Raw genomic sequence first — 16311 nt, 5'->3', positions numbered from 1 at the left:
AGACATGTAATATGAATAAGAAACAAACTTTCACTGTCTGAATAAGACAGTGGGACTTAGGGGTAGCCTATTCTAATTCATATTTTCCTCATATTTTCCTTCACTAAGGAGAGTTTTGGCTTATTATCTCTAAATAAAAACATTCAAATAAATTTCTCCAGTCCCCATCAATAATTCAATTCCTGTATCATGTTCCCACTTTGATTCTATCGGGGAAGAAGAAATTTTCCTCTTCCCTTCTAGGTTCTTTTGGCTGGTCTAAGAATTAAATTGACATAAGACAGATTAACAAGAGAAAATCATTCAAATTTTAATTACACATAAACACGAGAGAGGCCAGAAAAACTGAGTCATTCAACAAATTGGCCGAAAATCTCACATTAAATACCATCTTCAGCTAAAGACAAAAGAGGATGTTGCGGATAGTGGTTTAAGACTTCAAAGGGGAGGAAGGCAATTCACAAGGATATAGAAAAGCAAATGTTTGGTATATGTTTGCTAGGCCATGCCCATTTGAAAAGCCTACTGCAGCAGGTAGAGACTTAACTTCTGACGGTAACACAGCACGTCTTCCCATCCTAGTAGGTCCCAAAGGTAGCTCCTTAAGAATCTGGCGACAAGACCCACGTGGAGCTGAGGGAGCAGACTGGACCCGAGTGAGAGGCAGGCTGACCGGTGGGGTAAACCAGGGAGAAGAGGCCCTGCATCCCACTTCGCAAAGGTGGACCAGGCAGCCCTCAGGGACCCTGTGCAGAGGCTGACAGGTTGCTCGCCCCGCCCCACCCCTACCAGCATCCCAATAACGTAAGCTGCCTTTTTACAGTGAAAATATAAAAAAGAATCTTGATCTCCACTTGACAGATTTGACAGAAGACTCCTTTCCTTTTTATCTAGTATCCTATTCCTCACTGTTGTGTTTGAAAATAAACCTGCTTTGCATTATAACAACAAAAAAGCTCAATTAGCCTCACTTTTCCAATTGCACTTTAGGATTAGAAAAGGAAACAAAACAAACTTCCATCCCCAGTTCTGAGGGAAAGCGCGCCAAGGGGTGGAATAACGGAGAATGAAGAGGCACAGTGACACCTGAGGTCTGCAAGTACATGATGGCTGCCACTGCTGGCATCACATCCTTTCTATCCAGATGGCAGACAACTTCCCAAGTGCTCCTGGTCTAAAAAGGTGAGCATCCCTCAGGCTGAGCCATATCCTGTGTGTCCAGGATAGTCATGGTTTATATCTGTTATTCTCATCTACTTCCCTTCACTCTCAAAATCATTACATATTGAATGAAAAAGTACAGTTATCCTACATATAAACCATTTTCTTCCCAAAAGAAAGAATGCCAAAAACTTGGAATACTGTACACTCAGTTCACAGATAGGACAAAGGGAGCATCACTTTGCTGCCACTTTCTTCTTTGTTTGCAAAGCTCAAACTGATAAGCTCCTATTTCTTTTGAGGTGCCTGGAGTATGGTAATTAATTTGAATGAAACGTATGAGGAGCCTAGGGAGACTGAAATGAGCCATTCTGAAAATTACTCAAATTCGTCTAGAAACCACTCAGCAACACTGAAGATCTTTAAACAGAAGAATTAGCTGCAAAAGATCAGGAAAATTTAATCTGGAAGTTTATAGGAAGCACCTGGATGACATGGGCAGCTGGAATAACAGGAAGTGTAAAAGAATGATGGCCCTCACAGCAGTGCCTTTAAGGCACCCACCCCCTGACATTATCTGCCTATGATCCATAAGAAGACTTCTATGCAAAATGAAATTCAGTTTATTACTTCTGTTCATATTTGTTCTTTATTATAGGTACTTTGATAGAAAGAGTCAAGAAGCAGAGCTAGGTTCTTCTGGTGCAGCCCATACAGTACAGGCAGGAGGGACAGCACCCCAAGCTATGCATAAAGAGTAATATAATGGTTAGGAGAATGAGTGCTGGAGCACGGCTGTCTAGGCTCAAAATTTAGCTCCACATCTTACTATGTGACATTGGGCATGTTATTACATTGTCTTTGTGCTTCAGTTTCTCCAGGGTCCCTATGTTGCCTAATTGCAGGGGAGCACTACTCACAACTGAATTCTCGTTTCCTTATCTGGAAAAATGGAGATGATTTGCAGGATCTCACTCTTACGGTTGTAGTGCAGATTCACTGAGTAACGGCAGTCAAATACTTAGAAAAGTGTCTGGCAAATATTACAAACGTTAGTTATTATTGTTACTGTGACTAGTATTGCTATTCAACTAGCATCTCTAATGCAAACATCATAGAAGGCCCGCTTTTACTGATGGCCACAGGAGCTCGGCTGGTGAAATATAAAAGACGCCCAAGGACTATGGGAGAAGTGGAGATGAAAGTATGTATCAAGCCACCTTTCTGTTTTCATGTGCCAAAAGGACCTGAAAAAAACTGTTGGCTAGAAAATTAGCTTGAAAGCATCTATGCAAACATGCTTTGAGATCACACGTTTTGACCTCAATAAATACTGTGTATTATATATTAAAGCAATGGTTAGAACTGAAAAGGAAGTTATAAATCATACATTCTACCTTTTACAGAGAAGGGTATAAACAGGCCATTCTGAGAGACTGACAACTTGCCTCCATTTCGTCACTGAGTTCATGATGGTGCTGGAACCATGGGAATGAGAACCCCTGGACTTGACTCTCCCTCTAATGCTTTTCCCACTTCCCCAAAGAAGTTTCTCTTGCAATATGACTGCTCAAAAGCAACTCAATCCAATTCATTTAACATTCAATTTATAGCTCTATGAAGGGAGAAATATACTGCAGAAAAAGAAAAATATAATTTTCTACTCATTCTAAAAATTCTGAAAGGCTCTGTTTTGTTACCGGAGACAGCAAAAACACATTATGCAGATGTAAAAATACACACACAAAAAAGCAAAAGTACTATCTTTGAAGGTAAGAAATACCAAATTTAGCCAAATATTTAAAAGTGATAGCAGGCTAGAAGGTGAGGACATATAAAAAGTAATTTTATTTTTGTTTACCCTTAAACTTGCCAAACTGCTTCTTTCTTTGAACAGCATTTATCTTGTTTGATATCTAGCTGCACTAATATTGGACATTAGTGAAAACTACTTAGTGATTCCACTTTGAAGTTATAACCATACAACTAAGATGTTCTCAAAACAAGCCTACCTGTATGTCTTTAGAAACTTTAGAAACTCTGAATGTCTCTTCTTTTACAGAAATTCTATCTTTATCTTGACGTACTTTGGTTGATCAAAAAAAAAGGCAAAGGGCCAGAAAGATAACTTCCTTAAATAAGAAAAAAGTAAGTTTATCCAACTACCTCTATAAATTAAAAAAAACTCTTTCAAATACCAAACAAATTTTCTCAACTGCACAATAAATTCTAATTTGATGGTTTTTACTCTTACTATTTCACTTCAAACAGTGACCTATAAATTTGTTCAAACAATAATAATAAAGTAACTTTTCTTTTTTTTCAGGATAAAAAAAATTAAACAATGTGAAGATACCACTAAAAATACTTCACCTTTTGAATATGAACCCTGCATTGAAAATCTCTAGGAAGTTTCCCAATTAACTTTCCAAACTTCCCCATACCCTCTCTGTTTAAAAAAATATCATTCTCTGAAATAATCTGAATGAATGTTTTATAAATTAAAAACTGTTTCACAAATCCTTATTACCGTTCTCATCAAGTTTAACAAGTCTCCTAAATATGTTCGGTATCAATTTTCTTGATTATGTTAATAATATGGAAACATTTTTAATATAACAGAATATTTAATTACATCAGTTTCCCATCAACACACAGGTCACTTAATGATGTTTATATTGGCCATTTCCATTGGTTGGCAGGAGGCTCTTCCACTAAAGGCTCCCATGGTTTCCACTGTATCATTTTCCTCGCCAGACTTAGTTCATTTTCAGCCTGTTAATAAAAATTTTTTAAAAGATCATTGATTATACTGCTTAATAAATATTTACCAAAGCTAATAACTGAAGTATAACTATTAGAGCTATTACTTTCATGCTAATACCTAATAAGCTGTTCTACCATCAAATGCTGAACATCATTAATTAAATTACCTTAATTCTCACAGCTACACAATCATCATGAATAAGAAAGGACAGCTTCTGATTTCTTTTATTTTATTAAAAATTTGCTATTAGATTGTTCAAAAGTTTAGCTGGTGAGTTTTCAATTTTAATTGTTTCACAATTTACACTACAAATTCTTTGAAGAATTATGTCTCAAACTATGTCAATAGCTTTCAGATTTTATTTTACCATGGCCCACCATTAAAAAAAACAAAAATTTCACTAAGGGATCCAGAAATATACACATGTAACTAAAACAAAATTTAAAAATATCATCACCTTAACTAGTTGTCACACATACTATTTTCTACTGAATGTAAAAAAAAAAAAGAACCACTAGTCATAATCCACTTAACTGATTTTATGATCTAAAATCACTTGAGACAAACAATTTGTAAAACAGGGATCTATGGAATAATGCAAGAGAATACAATAGGTGTATTTGTTTATTGAGCAATCGAATCAGTTTCCTTAGTCAGATAGTTACATTTAATTTTTCCTTTCAAACACAATATATACCATATTTAACAAATACATTTTAGCTATCTTTTACTGCATATTTTTTTTCTACAGCAAAAAGACCTATGATGACTCTAGCCAACTTAAAAGAAGAACATTGCTGAACGCCTGTCTGGACATCAGAGAAGGAACTAAAACACAGAATGGGTGCTGAGATCCTATCAGAGGCTATATTCTCTAGTTAAAAGGCAATGCCTCATCTGTGCCAGTGGTGCAGAGCAGCCAACCTATGTTTAGCAGCAACAGTCTAAAATATACACAATCAGTTAAAGAGTAGATTAATAGAAATCTGGGGGTAGAGGTATTTACTAATGCTGAAATGAGAAAATACTGATTAAAAATATTCCTAAGGATGGCTGTTTCCCTGACTGCCCTCTGGTCAGTATCTCAAACATTCACACTTCCTCTATGCCCCCAAGGCATTGCAGGGTGGGGAGGGTGCCTACTCCTGAACATCACTGAGGCCAGCTCTACTTCAGGGAGCTGGACTCAGCGGCACATAGCCCCAGCATCCACTCCCTCTTCTCTGGCTTCTAACACACTATTCTTTCCTCATTCCTCTCATATTGTACCTCCAGAAATGGGCTGCCAATATGGTAGCCACTACCTATATGTAACTACTGAGTGAGCACATGAAAGTAACTAGTTCAAATACGGATGTGCTGCAAGTATAAAATACACACCAGATTTTAAAGACTCGGTATTAAAATAAAAAGTAAACTGTCTTAATTTATTATATTAATGATACGTTTCAATAGTATTTTAGATCTATTGGCTTAAATAAAACATTATTAAAGTTAATTTAATCTTAACATTTTGCCCATCAAAATGTGGAGAACTGCACAGCTAACTTAAAAATACCTAATGTATAACTGCATGATAAATTAACACATCAGATAAACTAAAGTCACGATTAAAGTGAAATCAGGTAGAAAAGAAAGAGGAACAGGAAGAAGACAACAAGTTTGCAGCAAGTTCCCATAACATACCGAGTACCATATTCAACCTGGCAAATGAATAAAAGGCCAAGAAAATAGGTCTTTGAATGACTGAAACAGTCTACATGCCTAGAAAGCTATCTGAATGCTCCATTCCTCTTTTAACAGAGCCATCTAACAATTCTTTTGAATTTGTGTATCACATCTATTGGTTATATACTTTGATAAAAGGCAAGAAAATGTAAGAAGAAATGGTTACACTTTTTAAAATGTGAAAAAATAAAAATTAAATGAAACAGAATTGAATATTTATCAGATCCTTATAAGGGGCAGACATTCTAAACTTGTAATACTGGGATAGAGTGGGACTGAAAAGGGGGTGGACAAGGGGAGGGCAATTTGACCAAATAAAAAATTAAAAACCTCTACATAAAGGAGAAAATATTCAACTGAAGTCGAAAGGCAAAGAGACCAAAAAAGAATAAACAAACAAGATAGCAAAAATTTAAGGTTAATAGCTTTCATTAAAAAAAAAAAATGAAAGATAAAAGAAAAACACTAAAAACAAATGATGGAGCAAAAACATTAATAATTTACAACATGAAATACAAGAACATATTTTAAAAATTTAACCAATAGTGAAAAATACACTTTAATTTTATGACCCAAAAGACCTGTGTTTTCCTATATTAAAAATATAGTAACCCTTTAATACATTAAAGTATTTGTATCTAAAAACATAAATTATTCCAATAACAATAATTCTGTATTACTAATTTCAACTAAGGAAAGGCAAACAAGAACACACTGATTAAATTCCAAACTTCCAACAGAAGCTTCATAAATTCAAATTATAATCAATGATAAATGACATACACATGTCAGAAGTATGTATTTTCTATATGTCTTATATTTGATGAGTTGATATAAATTTAAAAATTTAGTTTTCCTTTCTTTCTGGAATGTCAGTTTTGTACCTCTATACCTTGTGCCTTTGAACATTTAAAGCCAAATATCTGAATATTCAACTTTTTCTTACCTGAAGAATCACCTCTTCTATTTGGCCACCCTGAAGTTGCTCTTCTAATTTTTTAACATCTGGTTCCTATAATTTAAGGGAAAAAGAGAAGAAAAAAATATTTACACACAGAAGCACAAAAAGCACTTAATTGTGACAAACTAACTTTTCTTTCCCTGTACCCTTGCTAATTTTTACCAAATATTTGGTGGAAAGTCATTTTATCTATTATTTTATTGCTTTTCCATCTTAAAAGTGTTAAATGTTTACTGATATGCTTAACAAGGGTAAGAATATGATGCTTAACTCGGTTTTCCTAAAATACAGATTTTAAAATAACATTTTATCTGCTTAGTATTTCCTGTATTTCCCCCTAAGCATTAGCATCAAAAATAAATGCTTTCTTAGGATCTAGAAATCCACTCCTAGGTATATACCAAACAGAAATGCATAATACGTTAACCAAATGACATGTTCAAGAATGCTCACAGCAGCACAAATTACAGCTCCAAACTAGGAACAGTCCAAATGGCCATACACAGAGTAAATTATGGTATTTTAATAGAACAGACTACTACAGAGCAATGAGGATGAACAAACTACAACCACATGCAACAACATAGAAGATTCTCTCAAACATATTATTAAGTAAAAGAAACCAAATACATATTGATGATTGCACTTATAAAAAGTTCCAAACCACACAAAATGAACCTGTGGTGTCAGAGGCCAGAAGAGTAGTTACCTCTAGGAGGATAGCAACCTCCAGGGGAACAAGAGAGGGTTTTGGCATTCTAGAAATGTCGTCTTTTTTGAATTAGTGCTGACGTGTGATTTACTTAGTGAAAATTCAAGTTCTATACTTATGATTTCTGCACATTTCTTTATGTACATTTTTCTTCAATAAAAGGTTTTTAAAAAAGAAATGTTAATAGGGTACCTAGAATATTCAGCAACATATTAATTTTGTAGTAGACTAAGCTTTTTGAGAGCCAGAAACCATGCCCTGTATATACACATGCATATGTAAATAGGGAGGGTTTTTGGCCTATAAATAGAATCAAAAGAGGGAGGAAGAGTATATTCTACAGGAATTGGCATCTGCCTCAGGGCATCTGCTGGCTGGCCCAAAATATCTGTATGGCTTGTTCCTTCACTTCCATCAAAGTCTTCACTCATACATCATCTTCTTAGCGGGGATCACTCTGATAATTTATATTGTTGTAGGCTGAATAATGCCCCACAAAATATACATAAACTAATTCCTGGGACCTGTGAATGCCACCTTACATGGCAAACACTTTGCAAATGTGATCAAGGATCCTGGGATGGTGAGATTATCCTAGATTATCTGAGTGGGCCCTTAATACAATTATAGGTATCCTCATTAAGATAGAGGCAGAGGGAGACTACACACAGAAGAGGGGAAAGTAATGTGACCACAGAGGCAGAGACTGATTGTGATTTGGCCACAAGCCACCAGAGCTGGGAGAGGCAAGGAAGGAATTCTATCCTAGAGCCTCCAAAGGGAGTGCAGGCCTGCCGACACCCTGATTTGGGGCCCTGATTCTGATTTTGGACTCTGGCTTCCAGAAATGTAAGAGAATAAATTGTGAATGTTTTAAGTCACCAGCACTGTGGTAAACTGTTCCAGCAGCCACAGGAAACTCATTCTGTAGCATCCCTCATCACCCTCGGACACGTCGTTCTTCCTTAACTTCCCTCACTGCATTTACTATCTTCTAACATACTATGGAATGTACTTATTTATTCACTTACTTATTTTATTTATTTATTTATTTGCCTCTCATCATTAATGTGTAATCTCCAAAGCAGGTATTTTTACATTTTGTTCATTGCCTTGTAAGCACTAGCTTCCATGCCCAGAACTATACATGGCATGTGACAGGCACTCAATACGCATCTTAAACAAATATAAAGTAGCTGGAAAAGAAAGGGGAAAAAAAAAAGCAGATGAACATGTTCGAGAAAGACTGTTTAACTCAAAAGTGACTGAGTTTTGAAGCCAAACATCAATAACAAAACAGGGAAGCTGGTCATTGTTATGAGAGACCCACGAGGGAGAAGGGGAGAAGGTTAAGAAAGCAAGGAATATTCAACATGCTTTTCAACCTCAGGAAAAAACCCATGTTGGGAAAATAATTCAAAATTTGTCTTACTTAAGGTGAGTCAATAATGTGACTGTTATTTACCAATGGCATGATAAGGCACCATGTACTGAGTGCTCACTACATGCTTGCAACTGTGGTTAGCACTGTGCATGTATTACCCATTCAGTCCTAATAATTAAAGTGTTCAAGGCAGGTATTATTATACCCAAGTTAAAGATGAGGACATTGAGACAGTGAAAATAGGCAATATGCCAAATCAGCAAATAAGTATTAGAGCTGAGATGAAAATTTTAGACCACAGACCAATGCTTTTCACCAATATGCTATTACTATCTCCCTAGTATAATCTGAACAAATATTTATTTTTACTTCCATTTTAGGCTTAGTAAATAGATATTTTATAATCATTATAATATTCATTGAAGACTCTATGCCTCTATGGGGGATTAAAAATTTGTGACAATTTTACCAAAAACAGGATAGAGCAATACAGCTATTATATAGTGCTTGGTGTTCTTAAAAACTATTAATATTTAGCCTTTTGGATAAACAAACATTTCCAAGGACCTTATTAAGTGCCAGGTACTAAGCCGGATTCTTGGGATATAAAGATGGATGCAATTCACAAGTAGTTTATGGACTAGTAGAGGAGATATAAAAGGCTTCACAGAGGAAGTGATGAGTTTTAAAGACTAAGAACTGCCAGACAGACAAGATAAGGGTATTCCAGAGAGAGAGAAGAGAAAATACAAAGGAACCAAAAATAAAATTGCATGGAATTCACATAACTGTCAGCAGTCTGGTATTACTAAAGTAAAGTGTACAAAACAGGAAATGACAAGATAATATTGAGAAGAAAATTTAGAGCCAGATTTTGGGGGGCTTCCATACTAGGATAAGAATACTATAAGCCAGTGGTGCCCAAGCCTGGCTGTACGTCAAAACCACACAGTAAAGGTAGCTAGGGTGAGTTTCACACAACCAGCCCAGTGTAAGTCCTTAAATTCAGCCTTTGAGAAACAGTGAACAGGAAACGGTAGAAAGGTTTTTAAGCAGAAACTTACCACAATTAGATTTACATATTGAAAGAAAATTCTTGGCAGTGTGGGGCATATAATGAAATATGACAGAACTATACACAGACCAATTAGTTATAAGGCAATTAAAACAGCCCAGGTCATAGAAAAAAATTTATAACTACTAAGTGAAAGTAATGACAATGAACTCTTCTTTGGGTGACACTGACTATGAGAGAAGAGAGAGAAATAGGGCAAAAGTAAAGGAAAATATAAAGATAGGTTTTCTTCTTCTTTTTTAAGGTAAGAAGAAGCTAAATACATTTTGAGGCTATCTGAAAGTGATAATGAAATAAAATGGGAGGCTAAAAAGAAAAATAGAAGAAATGATTAAAGAGGAACAAGGTTATGGAAAAGGAAAGCAGAGAAAGAATAAAAGACAGAGTTTAAGAGATTCACCTCATGAAAAGAAAAAGGGCAATTTCTTACTCTGTGATGGGAAAAAATGCATAAGCCCATTTTCCTTAAAGAAAAGTCTCTCCCCTTTAGAGACTTGTAATCTGTAAATTACCTCCAGAATTGTCAGAATAAGAAGAAAAGTTCCAAATCAAACTGCATTGTTTTGCTGTACACTTAAGGAAAGTATAAGAATTCTCTTTGGACTAGAGTTTGGTAATCTAATAAAGAAAAAATATAAGGACCACTTATTGCATGTATAAGTTACTTTTGGAGTTTATGACCACTTTTTTGGATAATTACAAAAGTCCACAAAATAACTGCTGCTGTGCAGATTTAACAATAGTACAATATAGTTTGGTATGAAAGAATTAGCAGCAGTCTACTGTGTGCCTGCCTAGGGCCTTTGATTCAGAAGCTGTAAAATGTTTGTATGAGTCCACTTGGGCTGCCATAACAAAATACAAAGACTGGGTGGCTCAAAGAACAAAAATTTATTTTCTCACAGTTCTGGAGACTGAAAGTTCAAGATCAAGGTGTGGCAGGGTTCAGTTTCTGGTGAGAGCTCTCTTCCTGGCTTGCAGACAGACACCATGCTGTGTCCTCACATGGCAAAGAACATGAACACTCTAGAGTCTCTTCTTAAGGACATTAATCCTATCGGATCAGGGCACCACTCTTACGACCTCATTAACCTTAATTACTCCACACTGGGGGGTAGGGCTTCAATTTAGGAATGTGGGGGTTGGGACCCAAACATTCAGTCCATAACAAGGCCCAGTATAATTTTTGGTAGTTAAGAGACTTAGTCCTCTTCTTTCTGCAACAAAGCTCTTGTTATTTCTGACAGTTGCTAAATACAACACACATTTTTTTTTCTTCTGTTTTCATTCTTCTCTACTCTGAAACTAGAAAAGAGAGATAAAGATTGATGTATCTATAGATAAGAAGTAAACAATCAATAAAGGACTGGACAGGTAAGAGATGTAAAAGAAAGCTACCATGCTGACTTAAGGAAAGGACTTGATCTTATTCTTTCACTCCTGTATTTAGTAGTGCCTTGCATATTACAAGTACTCAGTAAACAGGAGTTTGGTGAATGAAAGGGAGAAAGGATGAAAGAAAAAGCATGGAAGGAAAGAGAACAGAAATGAGAATAAAAATAAGCAACTGAATTTTTGTGTTAAATGTTGCACTGGATACCATAAATTCAATAAAACAAAATCAAGTCAGCTACTTACCGCTTTAACCATACTCAACTTCTCATTTGTAATCTGTTCTGTGTACCTTCTATATGCTGCATTTTTAGGGATTTGTCCAAGAACATCAAGAATCTTTGCGTACAATATTTTTAGCCTCTGAAAAGACAAAACATACAAATTTCCAGCTTAAAATATCACCAAAGATTTAATGGAATACTTCAAAAAGTCTCACAGATTATTTTTTTTAATTTGTATCTATATTTAAATTGTATTTAATTTGTATTTTATATTAATCTGTATTTAATTTGAAATTTGTTTTAGCTTAATTTAGTTTATACAATAAAATTATAGGTGCTACTACCTAATTTCATTCATATATACTCACCATACATATGAATAAACAAAATCAACCTTGAGGGCCTCTAAGAATCTTTTTTCCTTAAAAAGTAATTTGTATATTTAGACATTGTTTACATATTTGAATACGATGCTCCATAACAGAGTGTATTTTATTATACTAATGTAGAACTTGTCAGATAACATACAATCTGAGTTGTGTGTGTGTGTGTGTGTGTGTGTAGGGGGGGTTAGCCCCATTTCTTCTTAATTTTAGCAAAGGGTATGACACTAGAAAAGCCTAGGAAGAGATCTGGGTTCTGAAATGGGGATGTTAATAATATCTGCTTCATAGGATGTTGTATAACTTAGAACAGTATCTAGCAAACGTTAAGTTTCAATGTTAGCATTATTATTTTTTGGGGGAAGCAGATATCAGAGAAGGTTCCATAGAAGAAGCAGCATCTCAGAATGACCTGGAGGCATGGTAGGACTTGGACACTTGAAGACATTGGAAAAGGTAATTTTATACAATTAATACATATAAAGAATTAAATGGCAAAAAATAAAGGAACTATCAAGGAATTAGTACACAGTTCTACTTTCCTTGAACTGTGTTCAATATAGTAGCCACTAGCCAAATCTGACCACTGAGCACTTGAAATGTGACCAGTCTGAACAGAGATGCACTGTTACGTGTAGATACACAATGAATTTTGAACATTTAGCATGAAAAAAGACTAAAATATCGTTAATTTTTATATTGATTTATATATTGAAATGGTAATATTTTGGATATGTTCAGTAAATTAACTTTTTCTTTATTAAAAAAGTGATTCCTAGAAAACTTTAAACTACAAACATGGTTTACATTTATGACTCGCATTATATTTTTATTGGACAGCACATGGCTATAATGCAGGACACACAGGAAACGCTTAGGAGATCAGGTTGGAGAAAAGGGGAGTCAGGTTGTAAGTGGTTTCACATGTCAGGTTAAAGCATCTGGGCTTTATTCTGTGGATAGTTAAAAGATACAGAAAAATTGTGATTAGATGCATGCTTCAGAAAAATTAACCTGGCAGAAGTGAATTAAATGAATTGGATGAAGGAAAAACAGAGAAGAAGGTCAGTAACAAGTTTGCTGCAATTCTATGAACAAGAGCAAGGGACTAAACTGTGGTACTAAGAGTAGGAAAAAGAAAGAGAGGTCAGAATGGAGAGCTGTTATAGAAAAGGATCGACAAAACTCATCACTGAAATGAACATGAAGTTACAAGGGTAAGAGAATTATCAACTATAACGTCCAAATTCCCAGCCTGGGGAGTAGAAAGACTGTGACACATCAATAAAAATAGTCTACAGAGGAAGAAACAGATTTAGAAAGGGGAAATCAGGAGTTCAGTTTTAGACACTGAGTCTAGAGTCATTATGAACTCATAATGAATACAAGACATTAACACAGCAAACATTAGTTACTGAGCACACACCACGTGCTAATCATAGTTCTAGCAGTGAACAAAAGACTAAAACAACCCTGTCTCGATGGAAACCTACATTCTAGTAGAGAGAGACAACAAACTAGATAAATCAGTAGAATACAGTCTGTTGAATCTGGAGAGCCACTGTAAGGACTCTTATTCAGAATGAAATGGAAAACCACTGGGGAGTTTTGAGGAAAGGACTCACATGACTTGACTCACATTTTCACAGGCTGACTCTAATTTGGTTGAAAAAAGATCAAACTGAGGCAGTGACAAGCACAGAGAGGCAGTTAGGAAGTGAAAGCAATTATCCACAGCAGTGATGATGGTGGAGGAGAATAGGGTAGTAGCAGAGGAGATGGTGGGAGGCAATAAAAATCTAGATATAATTTGAAGGTAGAACCCAGACAACTTACAGAAGTATTAAATGTGGGGTATGAGAAATAGAAAGGAATAAAAGATATCAAGGTCTGTGACGTGAGTGAATAGAAGAATGGAACTGAGATGAGCAAGCCTGAGCAAAGAGCAGATTTTAGGGAGAAGATCAAGAATTCAAACTTGGATATTAAGTTTGGGTTGCTGACATCCAAGTGGAGATGTCCACTAGCAATTAAATATGCAAGACTTTCATAAAGGGAGAGGTCAGTGCTTGATAAGGAAACCCAAGAGTTATCAGTGAATAGGTGGTATTTAAAACCATTAGATTGGGTCCAGACACCAAGAGAGGGCATGTATAAGTAGAGAAAAGACCCAAGAATAAAGTCTTAAGAACTCCAACATTTAGAAGTAGGAATATGAGTGATAAGGCAGAAAAAAGATGTGGCAAAAAAAAAAAGTAGGAAAAAAACACCAGGAGACTGAAAACTCCTTAAGTACAGGAATTAAAGTGCTTGATGGATATAGTGCCAAATGAGTCAAATGTTGCTATTGAGTCAATTAAGATGAGAAACGTGAGATGACCATTGGATTTAGCAGCATGGTGACCTTGAAAAGAGCAGTTCTGGCCAAGCCTGATTGGAGAGCCTTCAAAGTGGAATAGCAGAAAAAGGGAATGGTAAAGTATCGATAACTTTGAAGTTACCTGTAAAGGGAAGCACGGAAATAGCGTGACTATTGGAGGGAGAAGGATCAAGGGAAGTTTTGTTTGCTTTGTTTTTTAGATGGAAGCATGCCTGAATACTGACAGGAAAGATCTACCAGAAGCGAAAACTGATTACAAAAGGGAGCAACCGCTAAAGTGGTATCTTCGGTAATGGGAAGTGTATAGTGTATAGAATCTAGAGCACCTAAGAAAAGGTGAGGAGGGAGGAAAGGGTGGAAAATGAAGATACAGATTTGGGAGGGCACTCACAAAACTACATGTGACGCCACGAAAATGCCACGGAAAAAATCAAGAAAAGTGGTTTGAAAAAGAGACCATAGAGGGGGGAAAAAAAAAAAGTAGCATCGGATAAACGAAGGACTAAATACCGCTCCTGTCTCAAGAGCTCACGCTGAGTTGTAATTTTGGGCTTAAACTATCCGTATCCCGTTAACCTCTCAAGAAACAAGGTCTGAAGGTTCTAGCTTTCCTGGGGAACTCAGGAATGAAAAAACAAAAAAAGAGGTACATACCTCGTGTGGACTCTCACATACAGCCAATCCCATAAGGCCAATGGTCTGTTCAAAAACAAAACACGATTCACACTGTTTACTATAATTCCACGCGTCGCCACACTAAGGAAAAGCAAAATCACCACTGTCCTGGCTAAAACTGGGCCGAAAACCAGCTACCGGTCTCTCAACGCCTCTCGTTCGGAGCTTTTTTCCAGCCTCTCCGATTGGAGCCACTAAACTGGTTACCTCTAAGGGCAGAGCAAAATGAGTCCCGCAAAAGCACCGCCAAGCCCGCGCCCCCCACCCGCTGACTCCATCCCCACGGTCTCAAAAGTTCCGTCAGTGACCTCCACTGGCTCACCTTCTTCAGCACGCCCGCCATGACAGCACCGAGCAGCCGGGGCGCGCAGCCCTCTGGGAACCTCTATCAGACCCGCTCAATCCACCGCCGAGGCCGCCTCTCCGTCACCTTGGAAACAGTTTGGCCCCGCCTCCTGAGGCTCGCCACCCGGGCCAAGGCTCTGCCCCGCCCATTCCTAGCGGGAAAGTTGACGCATGCGTAGTGAGTGCACAAGTGTCTGAACCCGGCGCTTGGGGAAAGGATTCTCTGACGGTCTTAGATCTCAGTTCTTGTCCCTCTCACGCCAACGACTTGCCCAAAGGTTGAAGGGAACACTCCAAATTACAAAAAAGCTCCGATATAGTCGCTCTAGGAACCTGCATCCGGCTTAACCTTTGGCGAATTCATCCCTGCCACAGCGTAGTCTGCAGTAAAATGAGGGTGGTCGTGGAGCTTTCATCTGAGTGATCTCTGAGGAGCAAAGGTTAGTTCGGTGTTCAGTATTTCATCTCACTCACTGAAGCACATCATCCATTATCTCATTTTCCCAGGAGAAGCGATGCCAGACCACACCGCTTTTTTCCACTTAAGCTTTAAAACAATTTCCTGAACACCCATTATGTATTAGTTTTAGTTTCTGGGACATAATTTGTAAGACAGGAACTTGCAACCCGGAATTTCACAGAACCAATGACGAAGACGTACATGAATAGGTAATTTGGTAAGTGTTCCAAAAGAGGTTTGTGCCAAGTGCAGTGGTAGCAGGCAAGAGGATATAACCAAAAATTGCAGAGTGACTGAAGTTAAAAAGGGCATTTCCTTAAAAAGTCAATGGGAAAAGAGCACAACAAACTGAGAATATATATATGAATAGGAAAAGGCATAACTTAATAGTAAAATAACCCACAGAATGGGAGAAGATATTTGCAACTGCATATAGTCACCAAAAGATAAGTGGTGCCTAGAATATATAAGGAACTTCCATAAATCAGTAAAAAAAAAAAAAAAAAAAAAAAAACTAATAACCAGAACAGATCTTCCTGCTTCCATTCTTGTCTCTCTCTCTGGAATATTGTAAATGAGTTAATATATATCTAGTGCCCAGCTCAGTGCATGGAACACAGCACCACACAAGGGATTTTGTTATTAATTTTTATCTTGCTATTAA

At 36.7% G+C, this 16311-nt stretch overlaps 1 protein-coding gene across 2 annotated transcripts in view; it reads right to left on the bottom strand.

The window, feature by feature from the left end:
- Positions 1–285: 285 nt before the first annotated feature.
- The window catches only part of NDUFA5 (NADH:ubiquinone oxidoreductase subunit A5), a 205417-nt gene continuing 189391 nt past the window's right edge, over positions 286–16311 (bottom strand). The window contains exons 1-5 of one of the 2 annotated variants that reach the window (XM_006202241.4): positions 15165–15268; positions 14822–14866; positions 11427–11543; positions 6603–6668; positions 286–3936 (exon numbers count right to left, since the gene is read on the bottom strand). In XM_006202241.4, coding sequence (XP_006202303.2) covers positions 3835–3936; positions 6603–6668; positions 11427–11543; positions 14822–14866; positions 15165–15185 — 351 coding nt within the window. In that variant the 5' untranslated portion in view covers positions 15186–15268 and the 3' untranslated portion in view covers positions 286–3834. Of the gene's footprint in view, positions 3937–6602; positions 6669–11426; positions 11544–14821; positions 14867–15164; positions 15269–16311 lie in introns of those variants that run through there. The other variant, XM_072964574.1, reaches the window with a different exon arrangement.

Source organism: Vicugna pacos, chromosome 7 (genome assembly GCF_048564905.1).
Source record: "Vicugna pacos chromosome 7, VicPac4, whole genome shotgun sequence".
Lineage (NCBI taxonomy): Eukaryota > Metazoa > Chordata > Mammalia > Artiodactyla > Camelidae > Vicugna > Vicugna pacos.
Note: the sequence above shows the minus strand (reverse complement) of the source record. Positions and strands in the feature narration are given on the sequence as shown.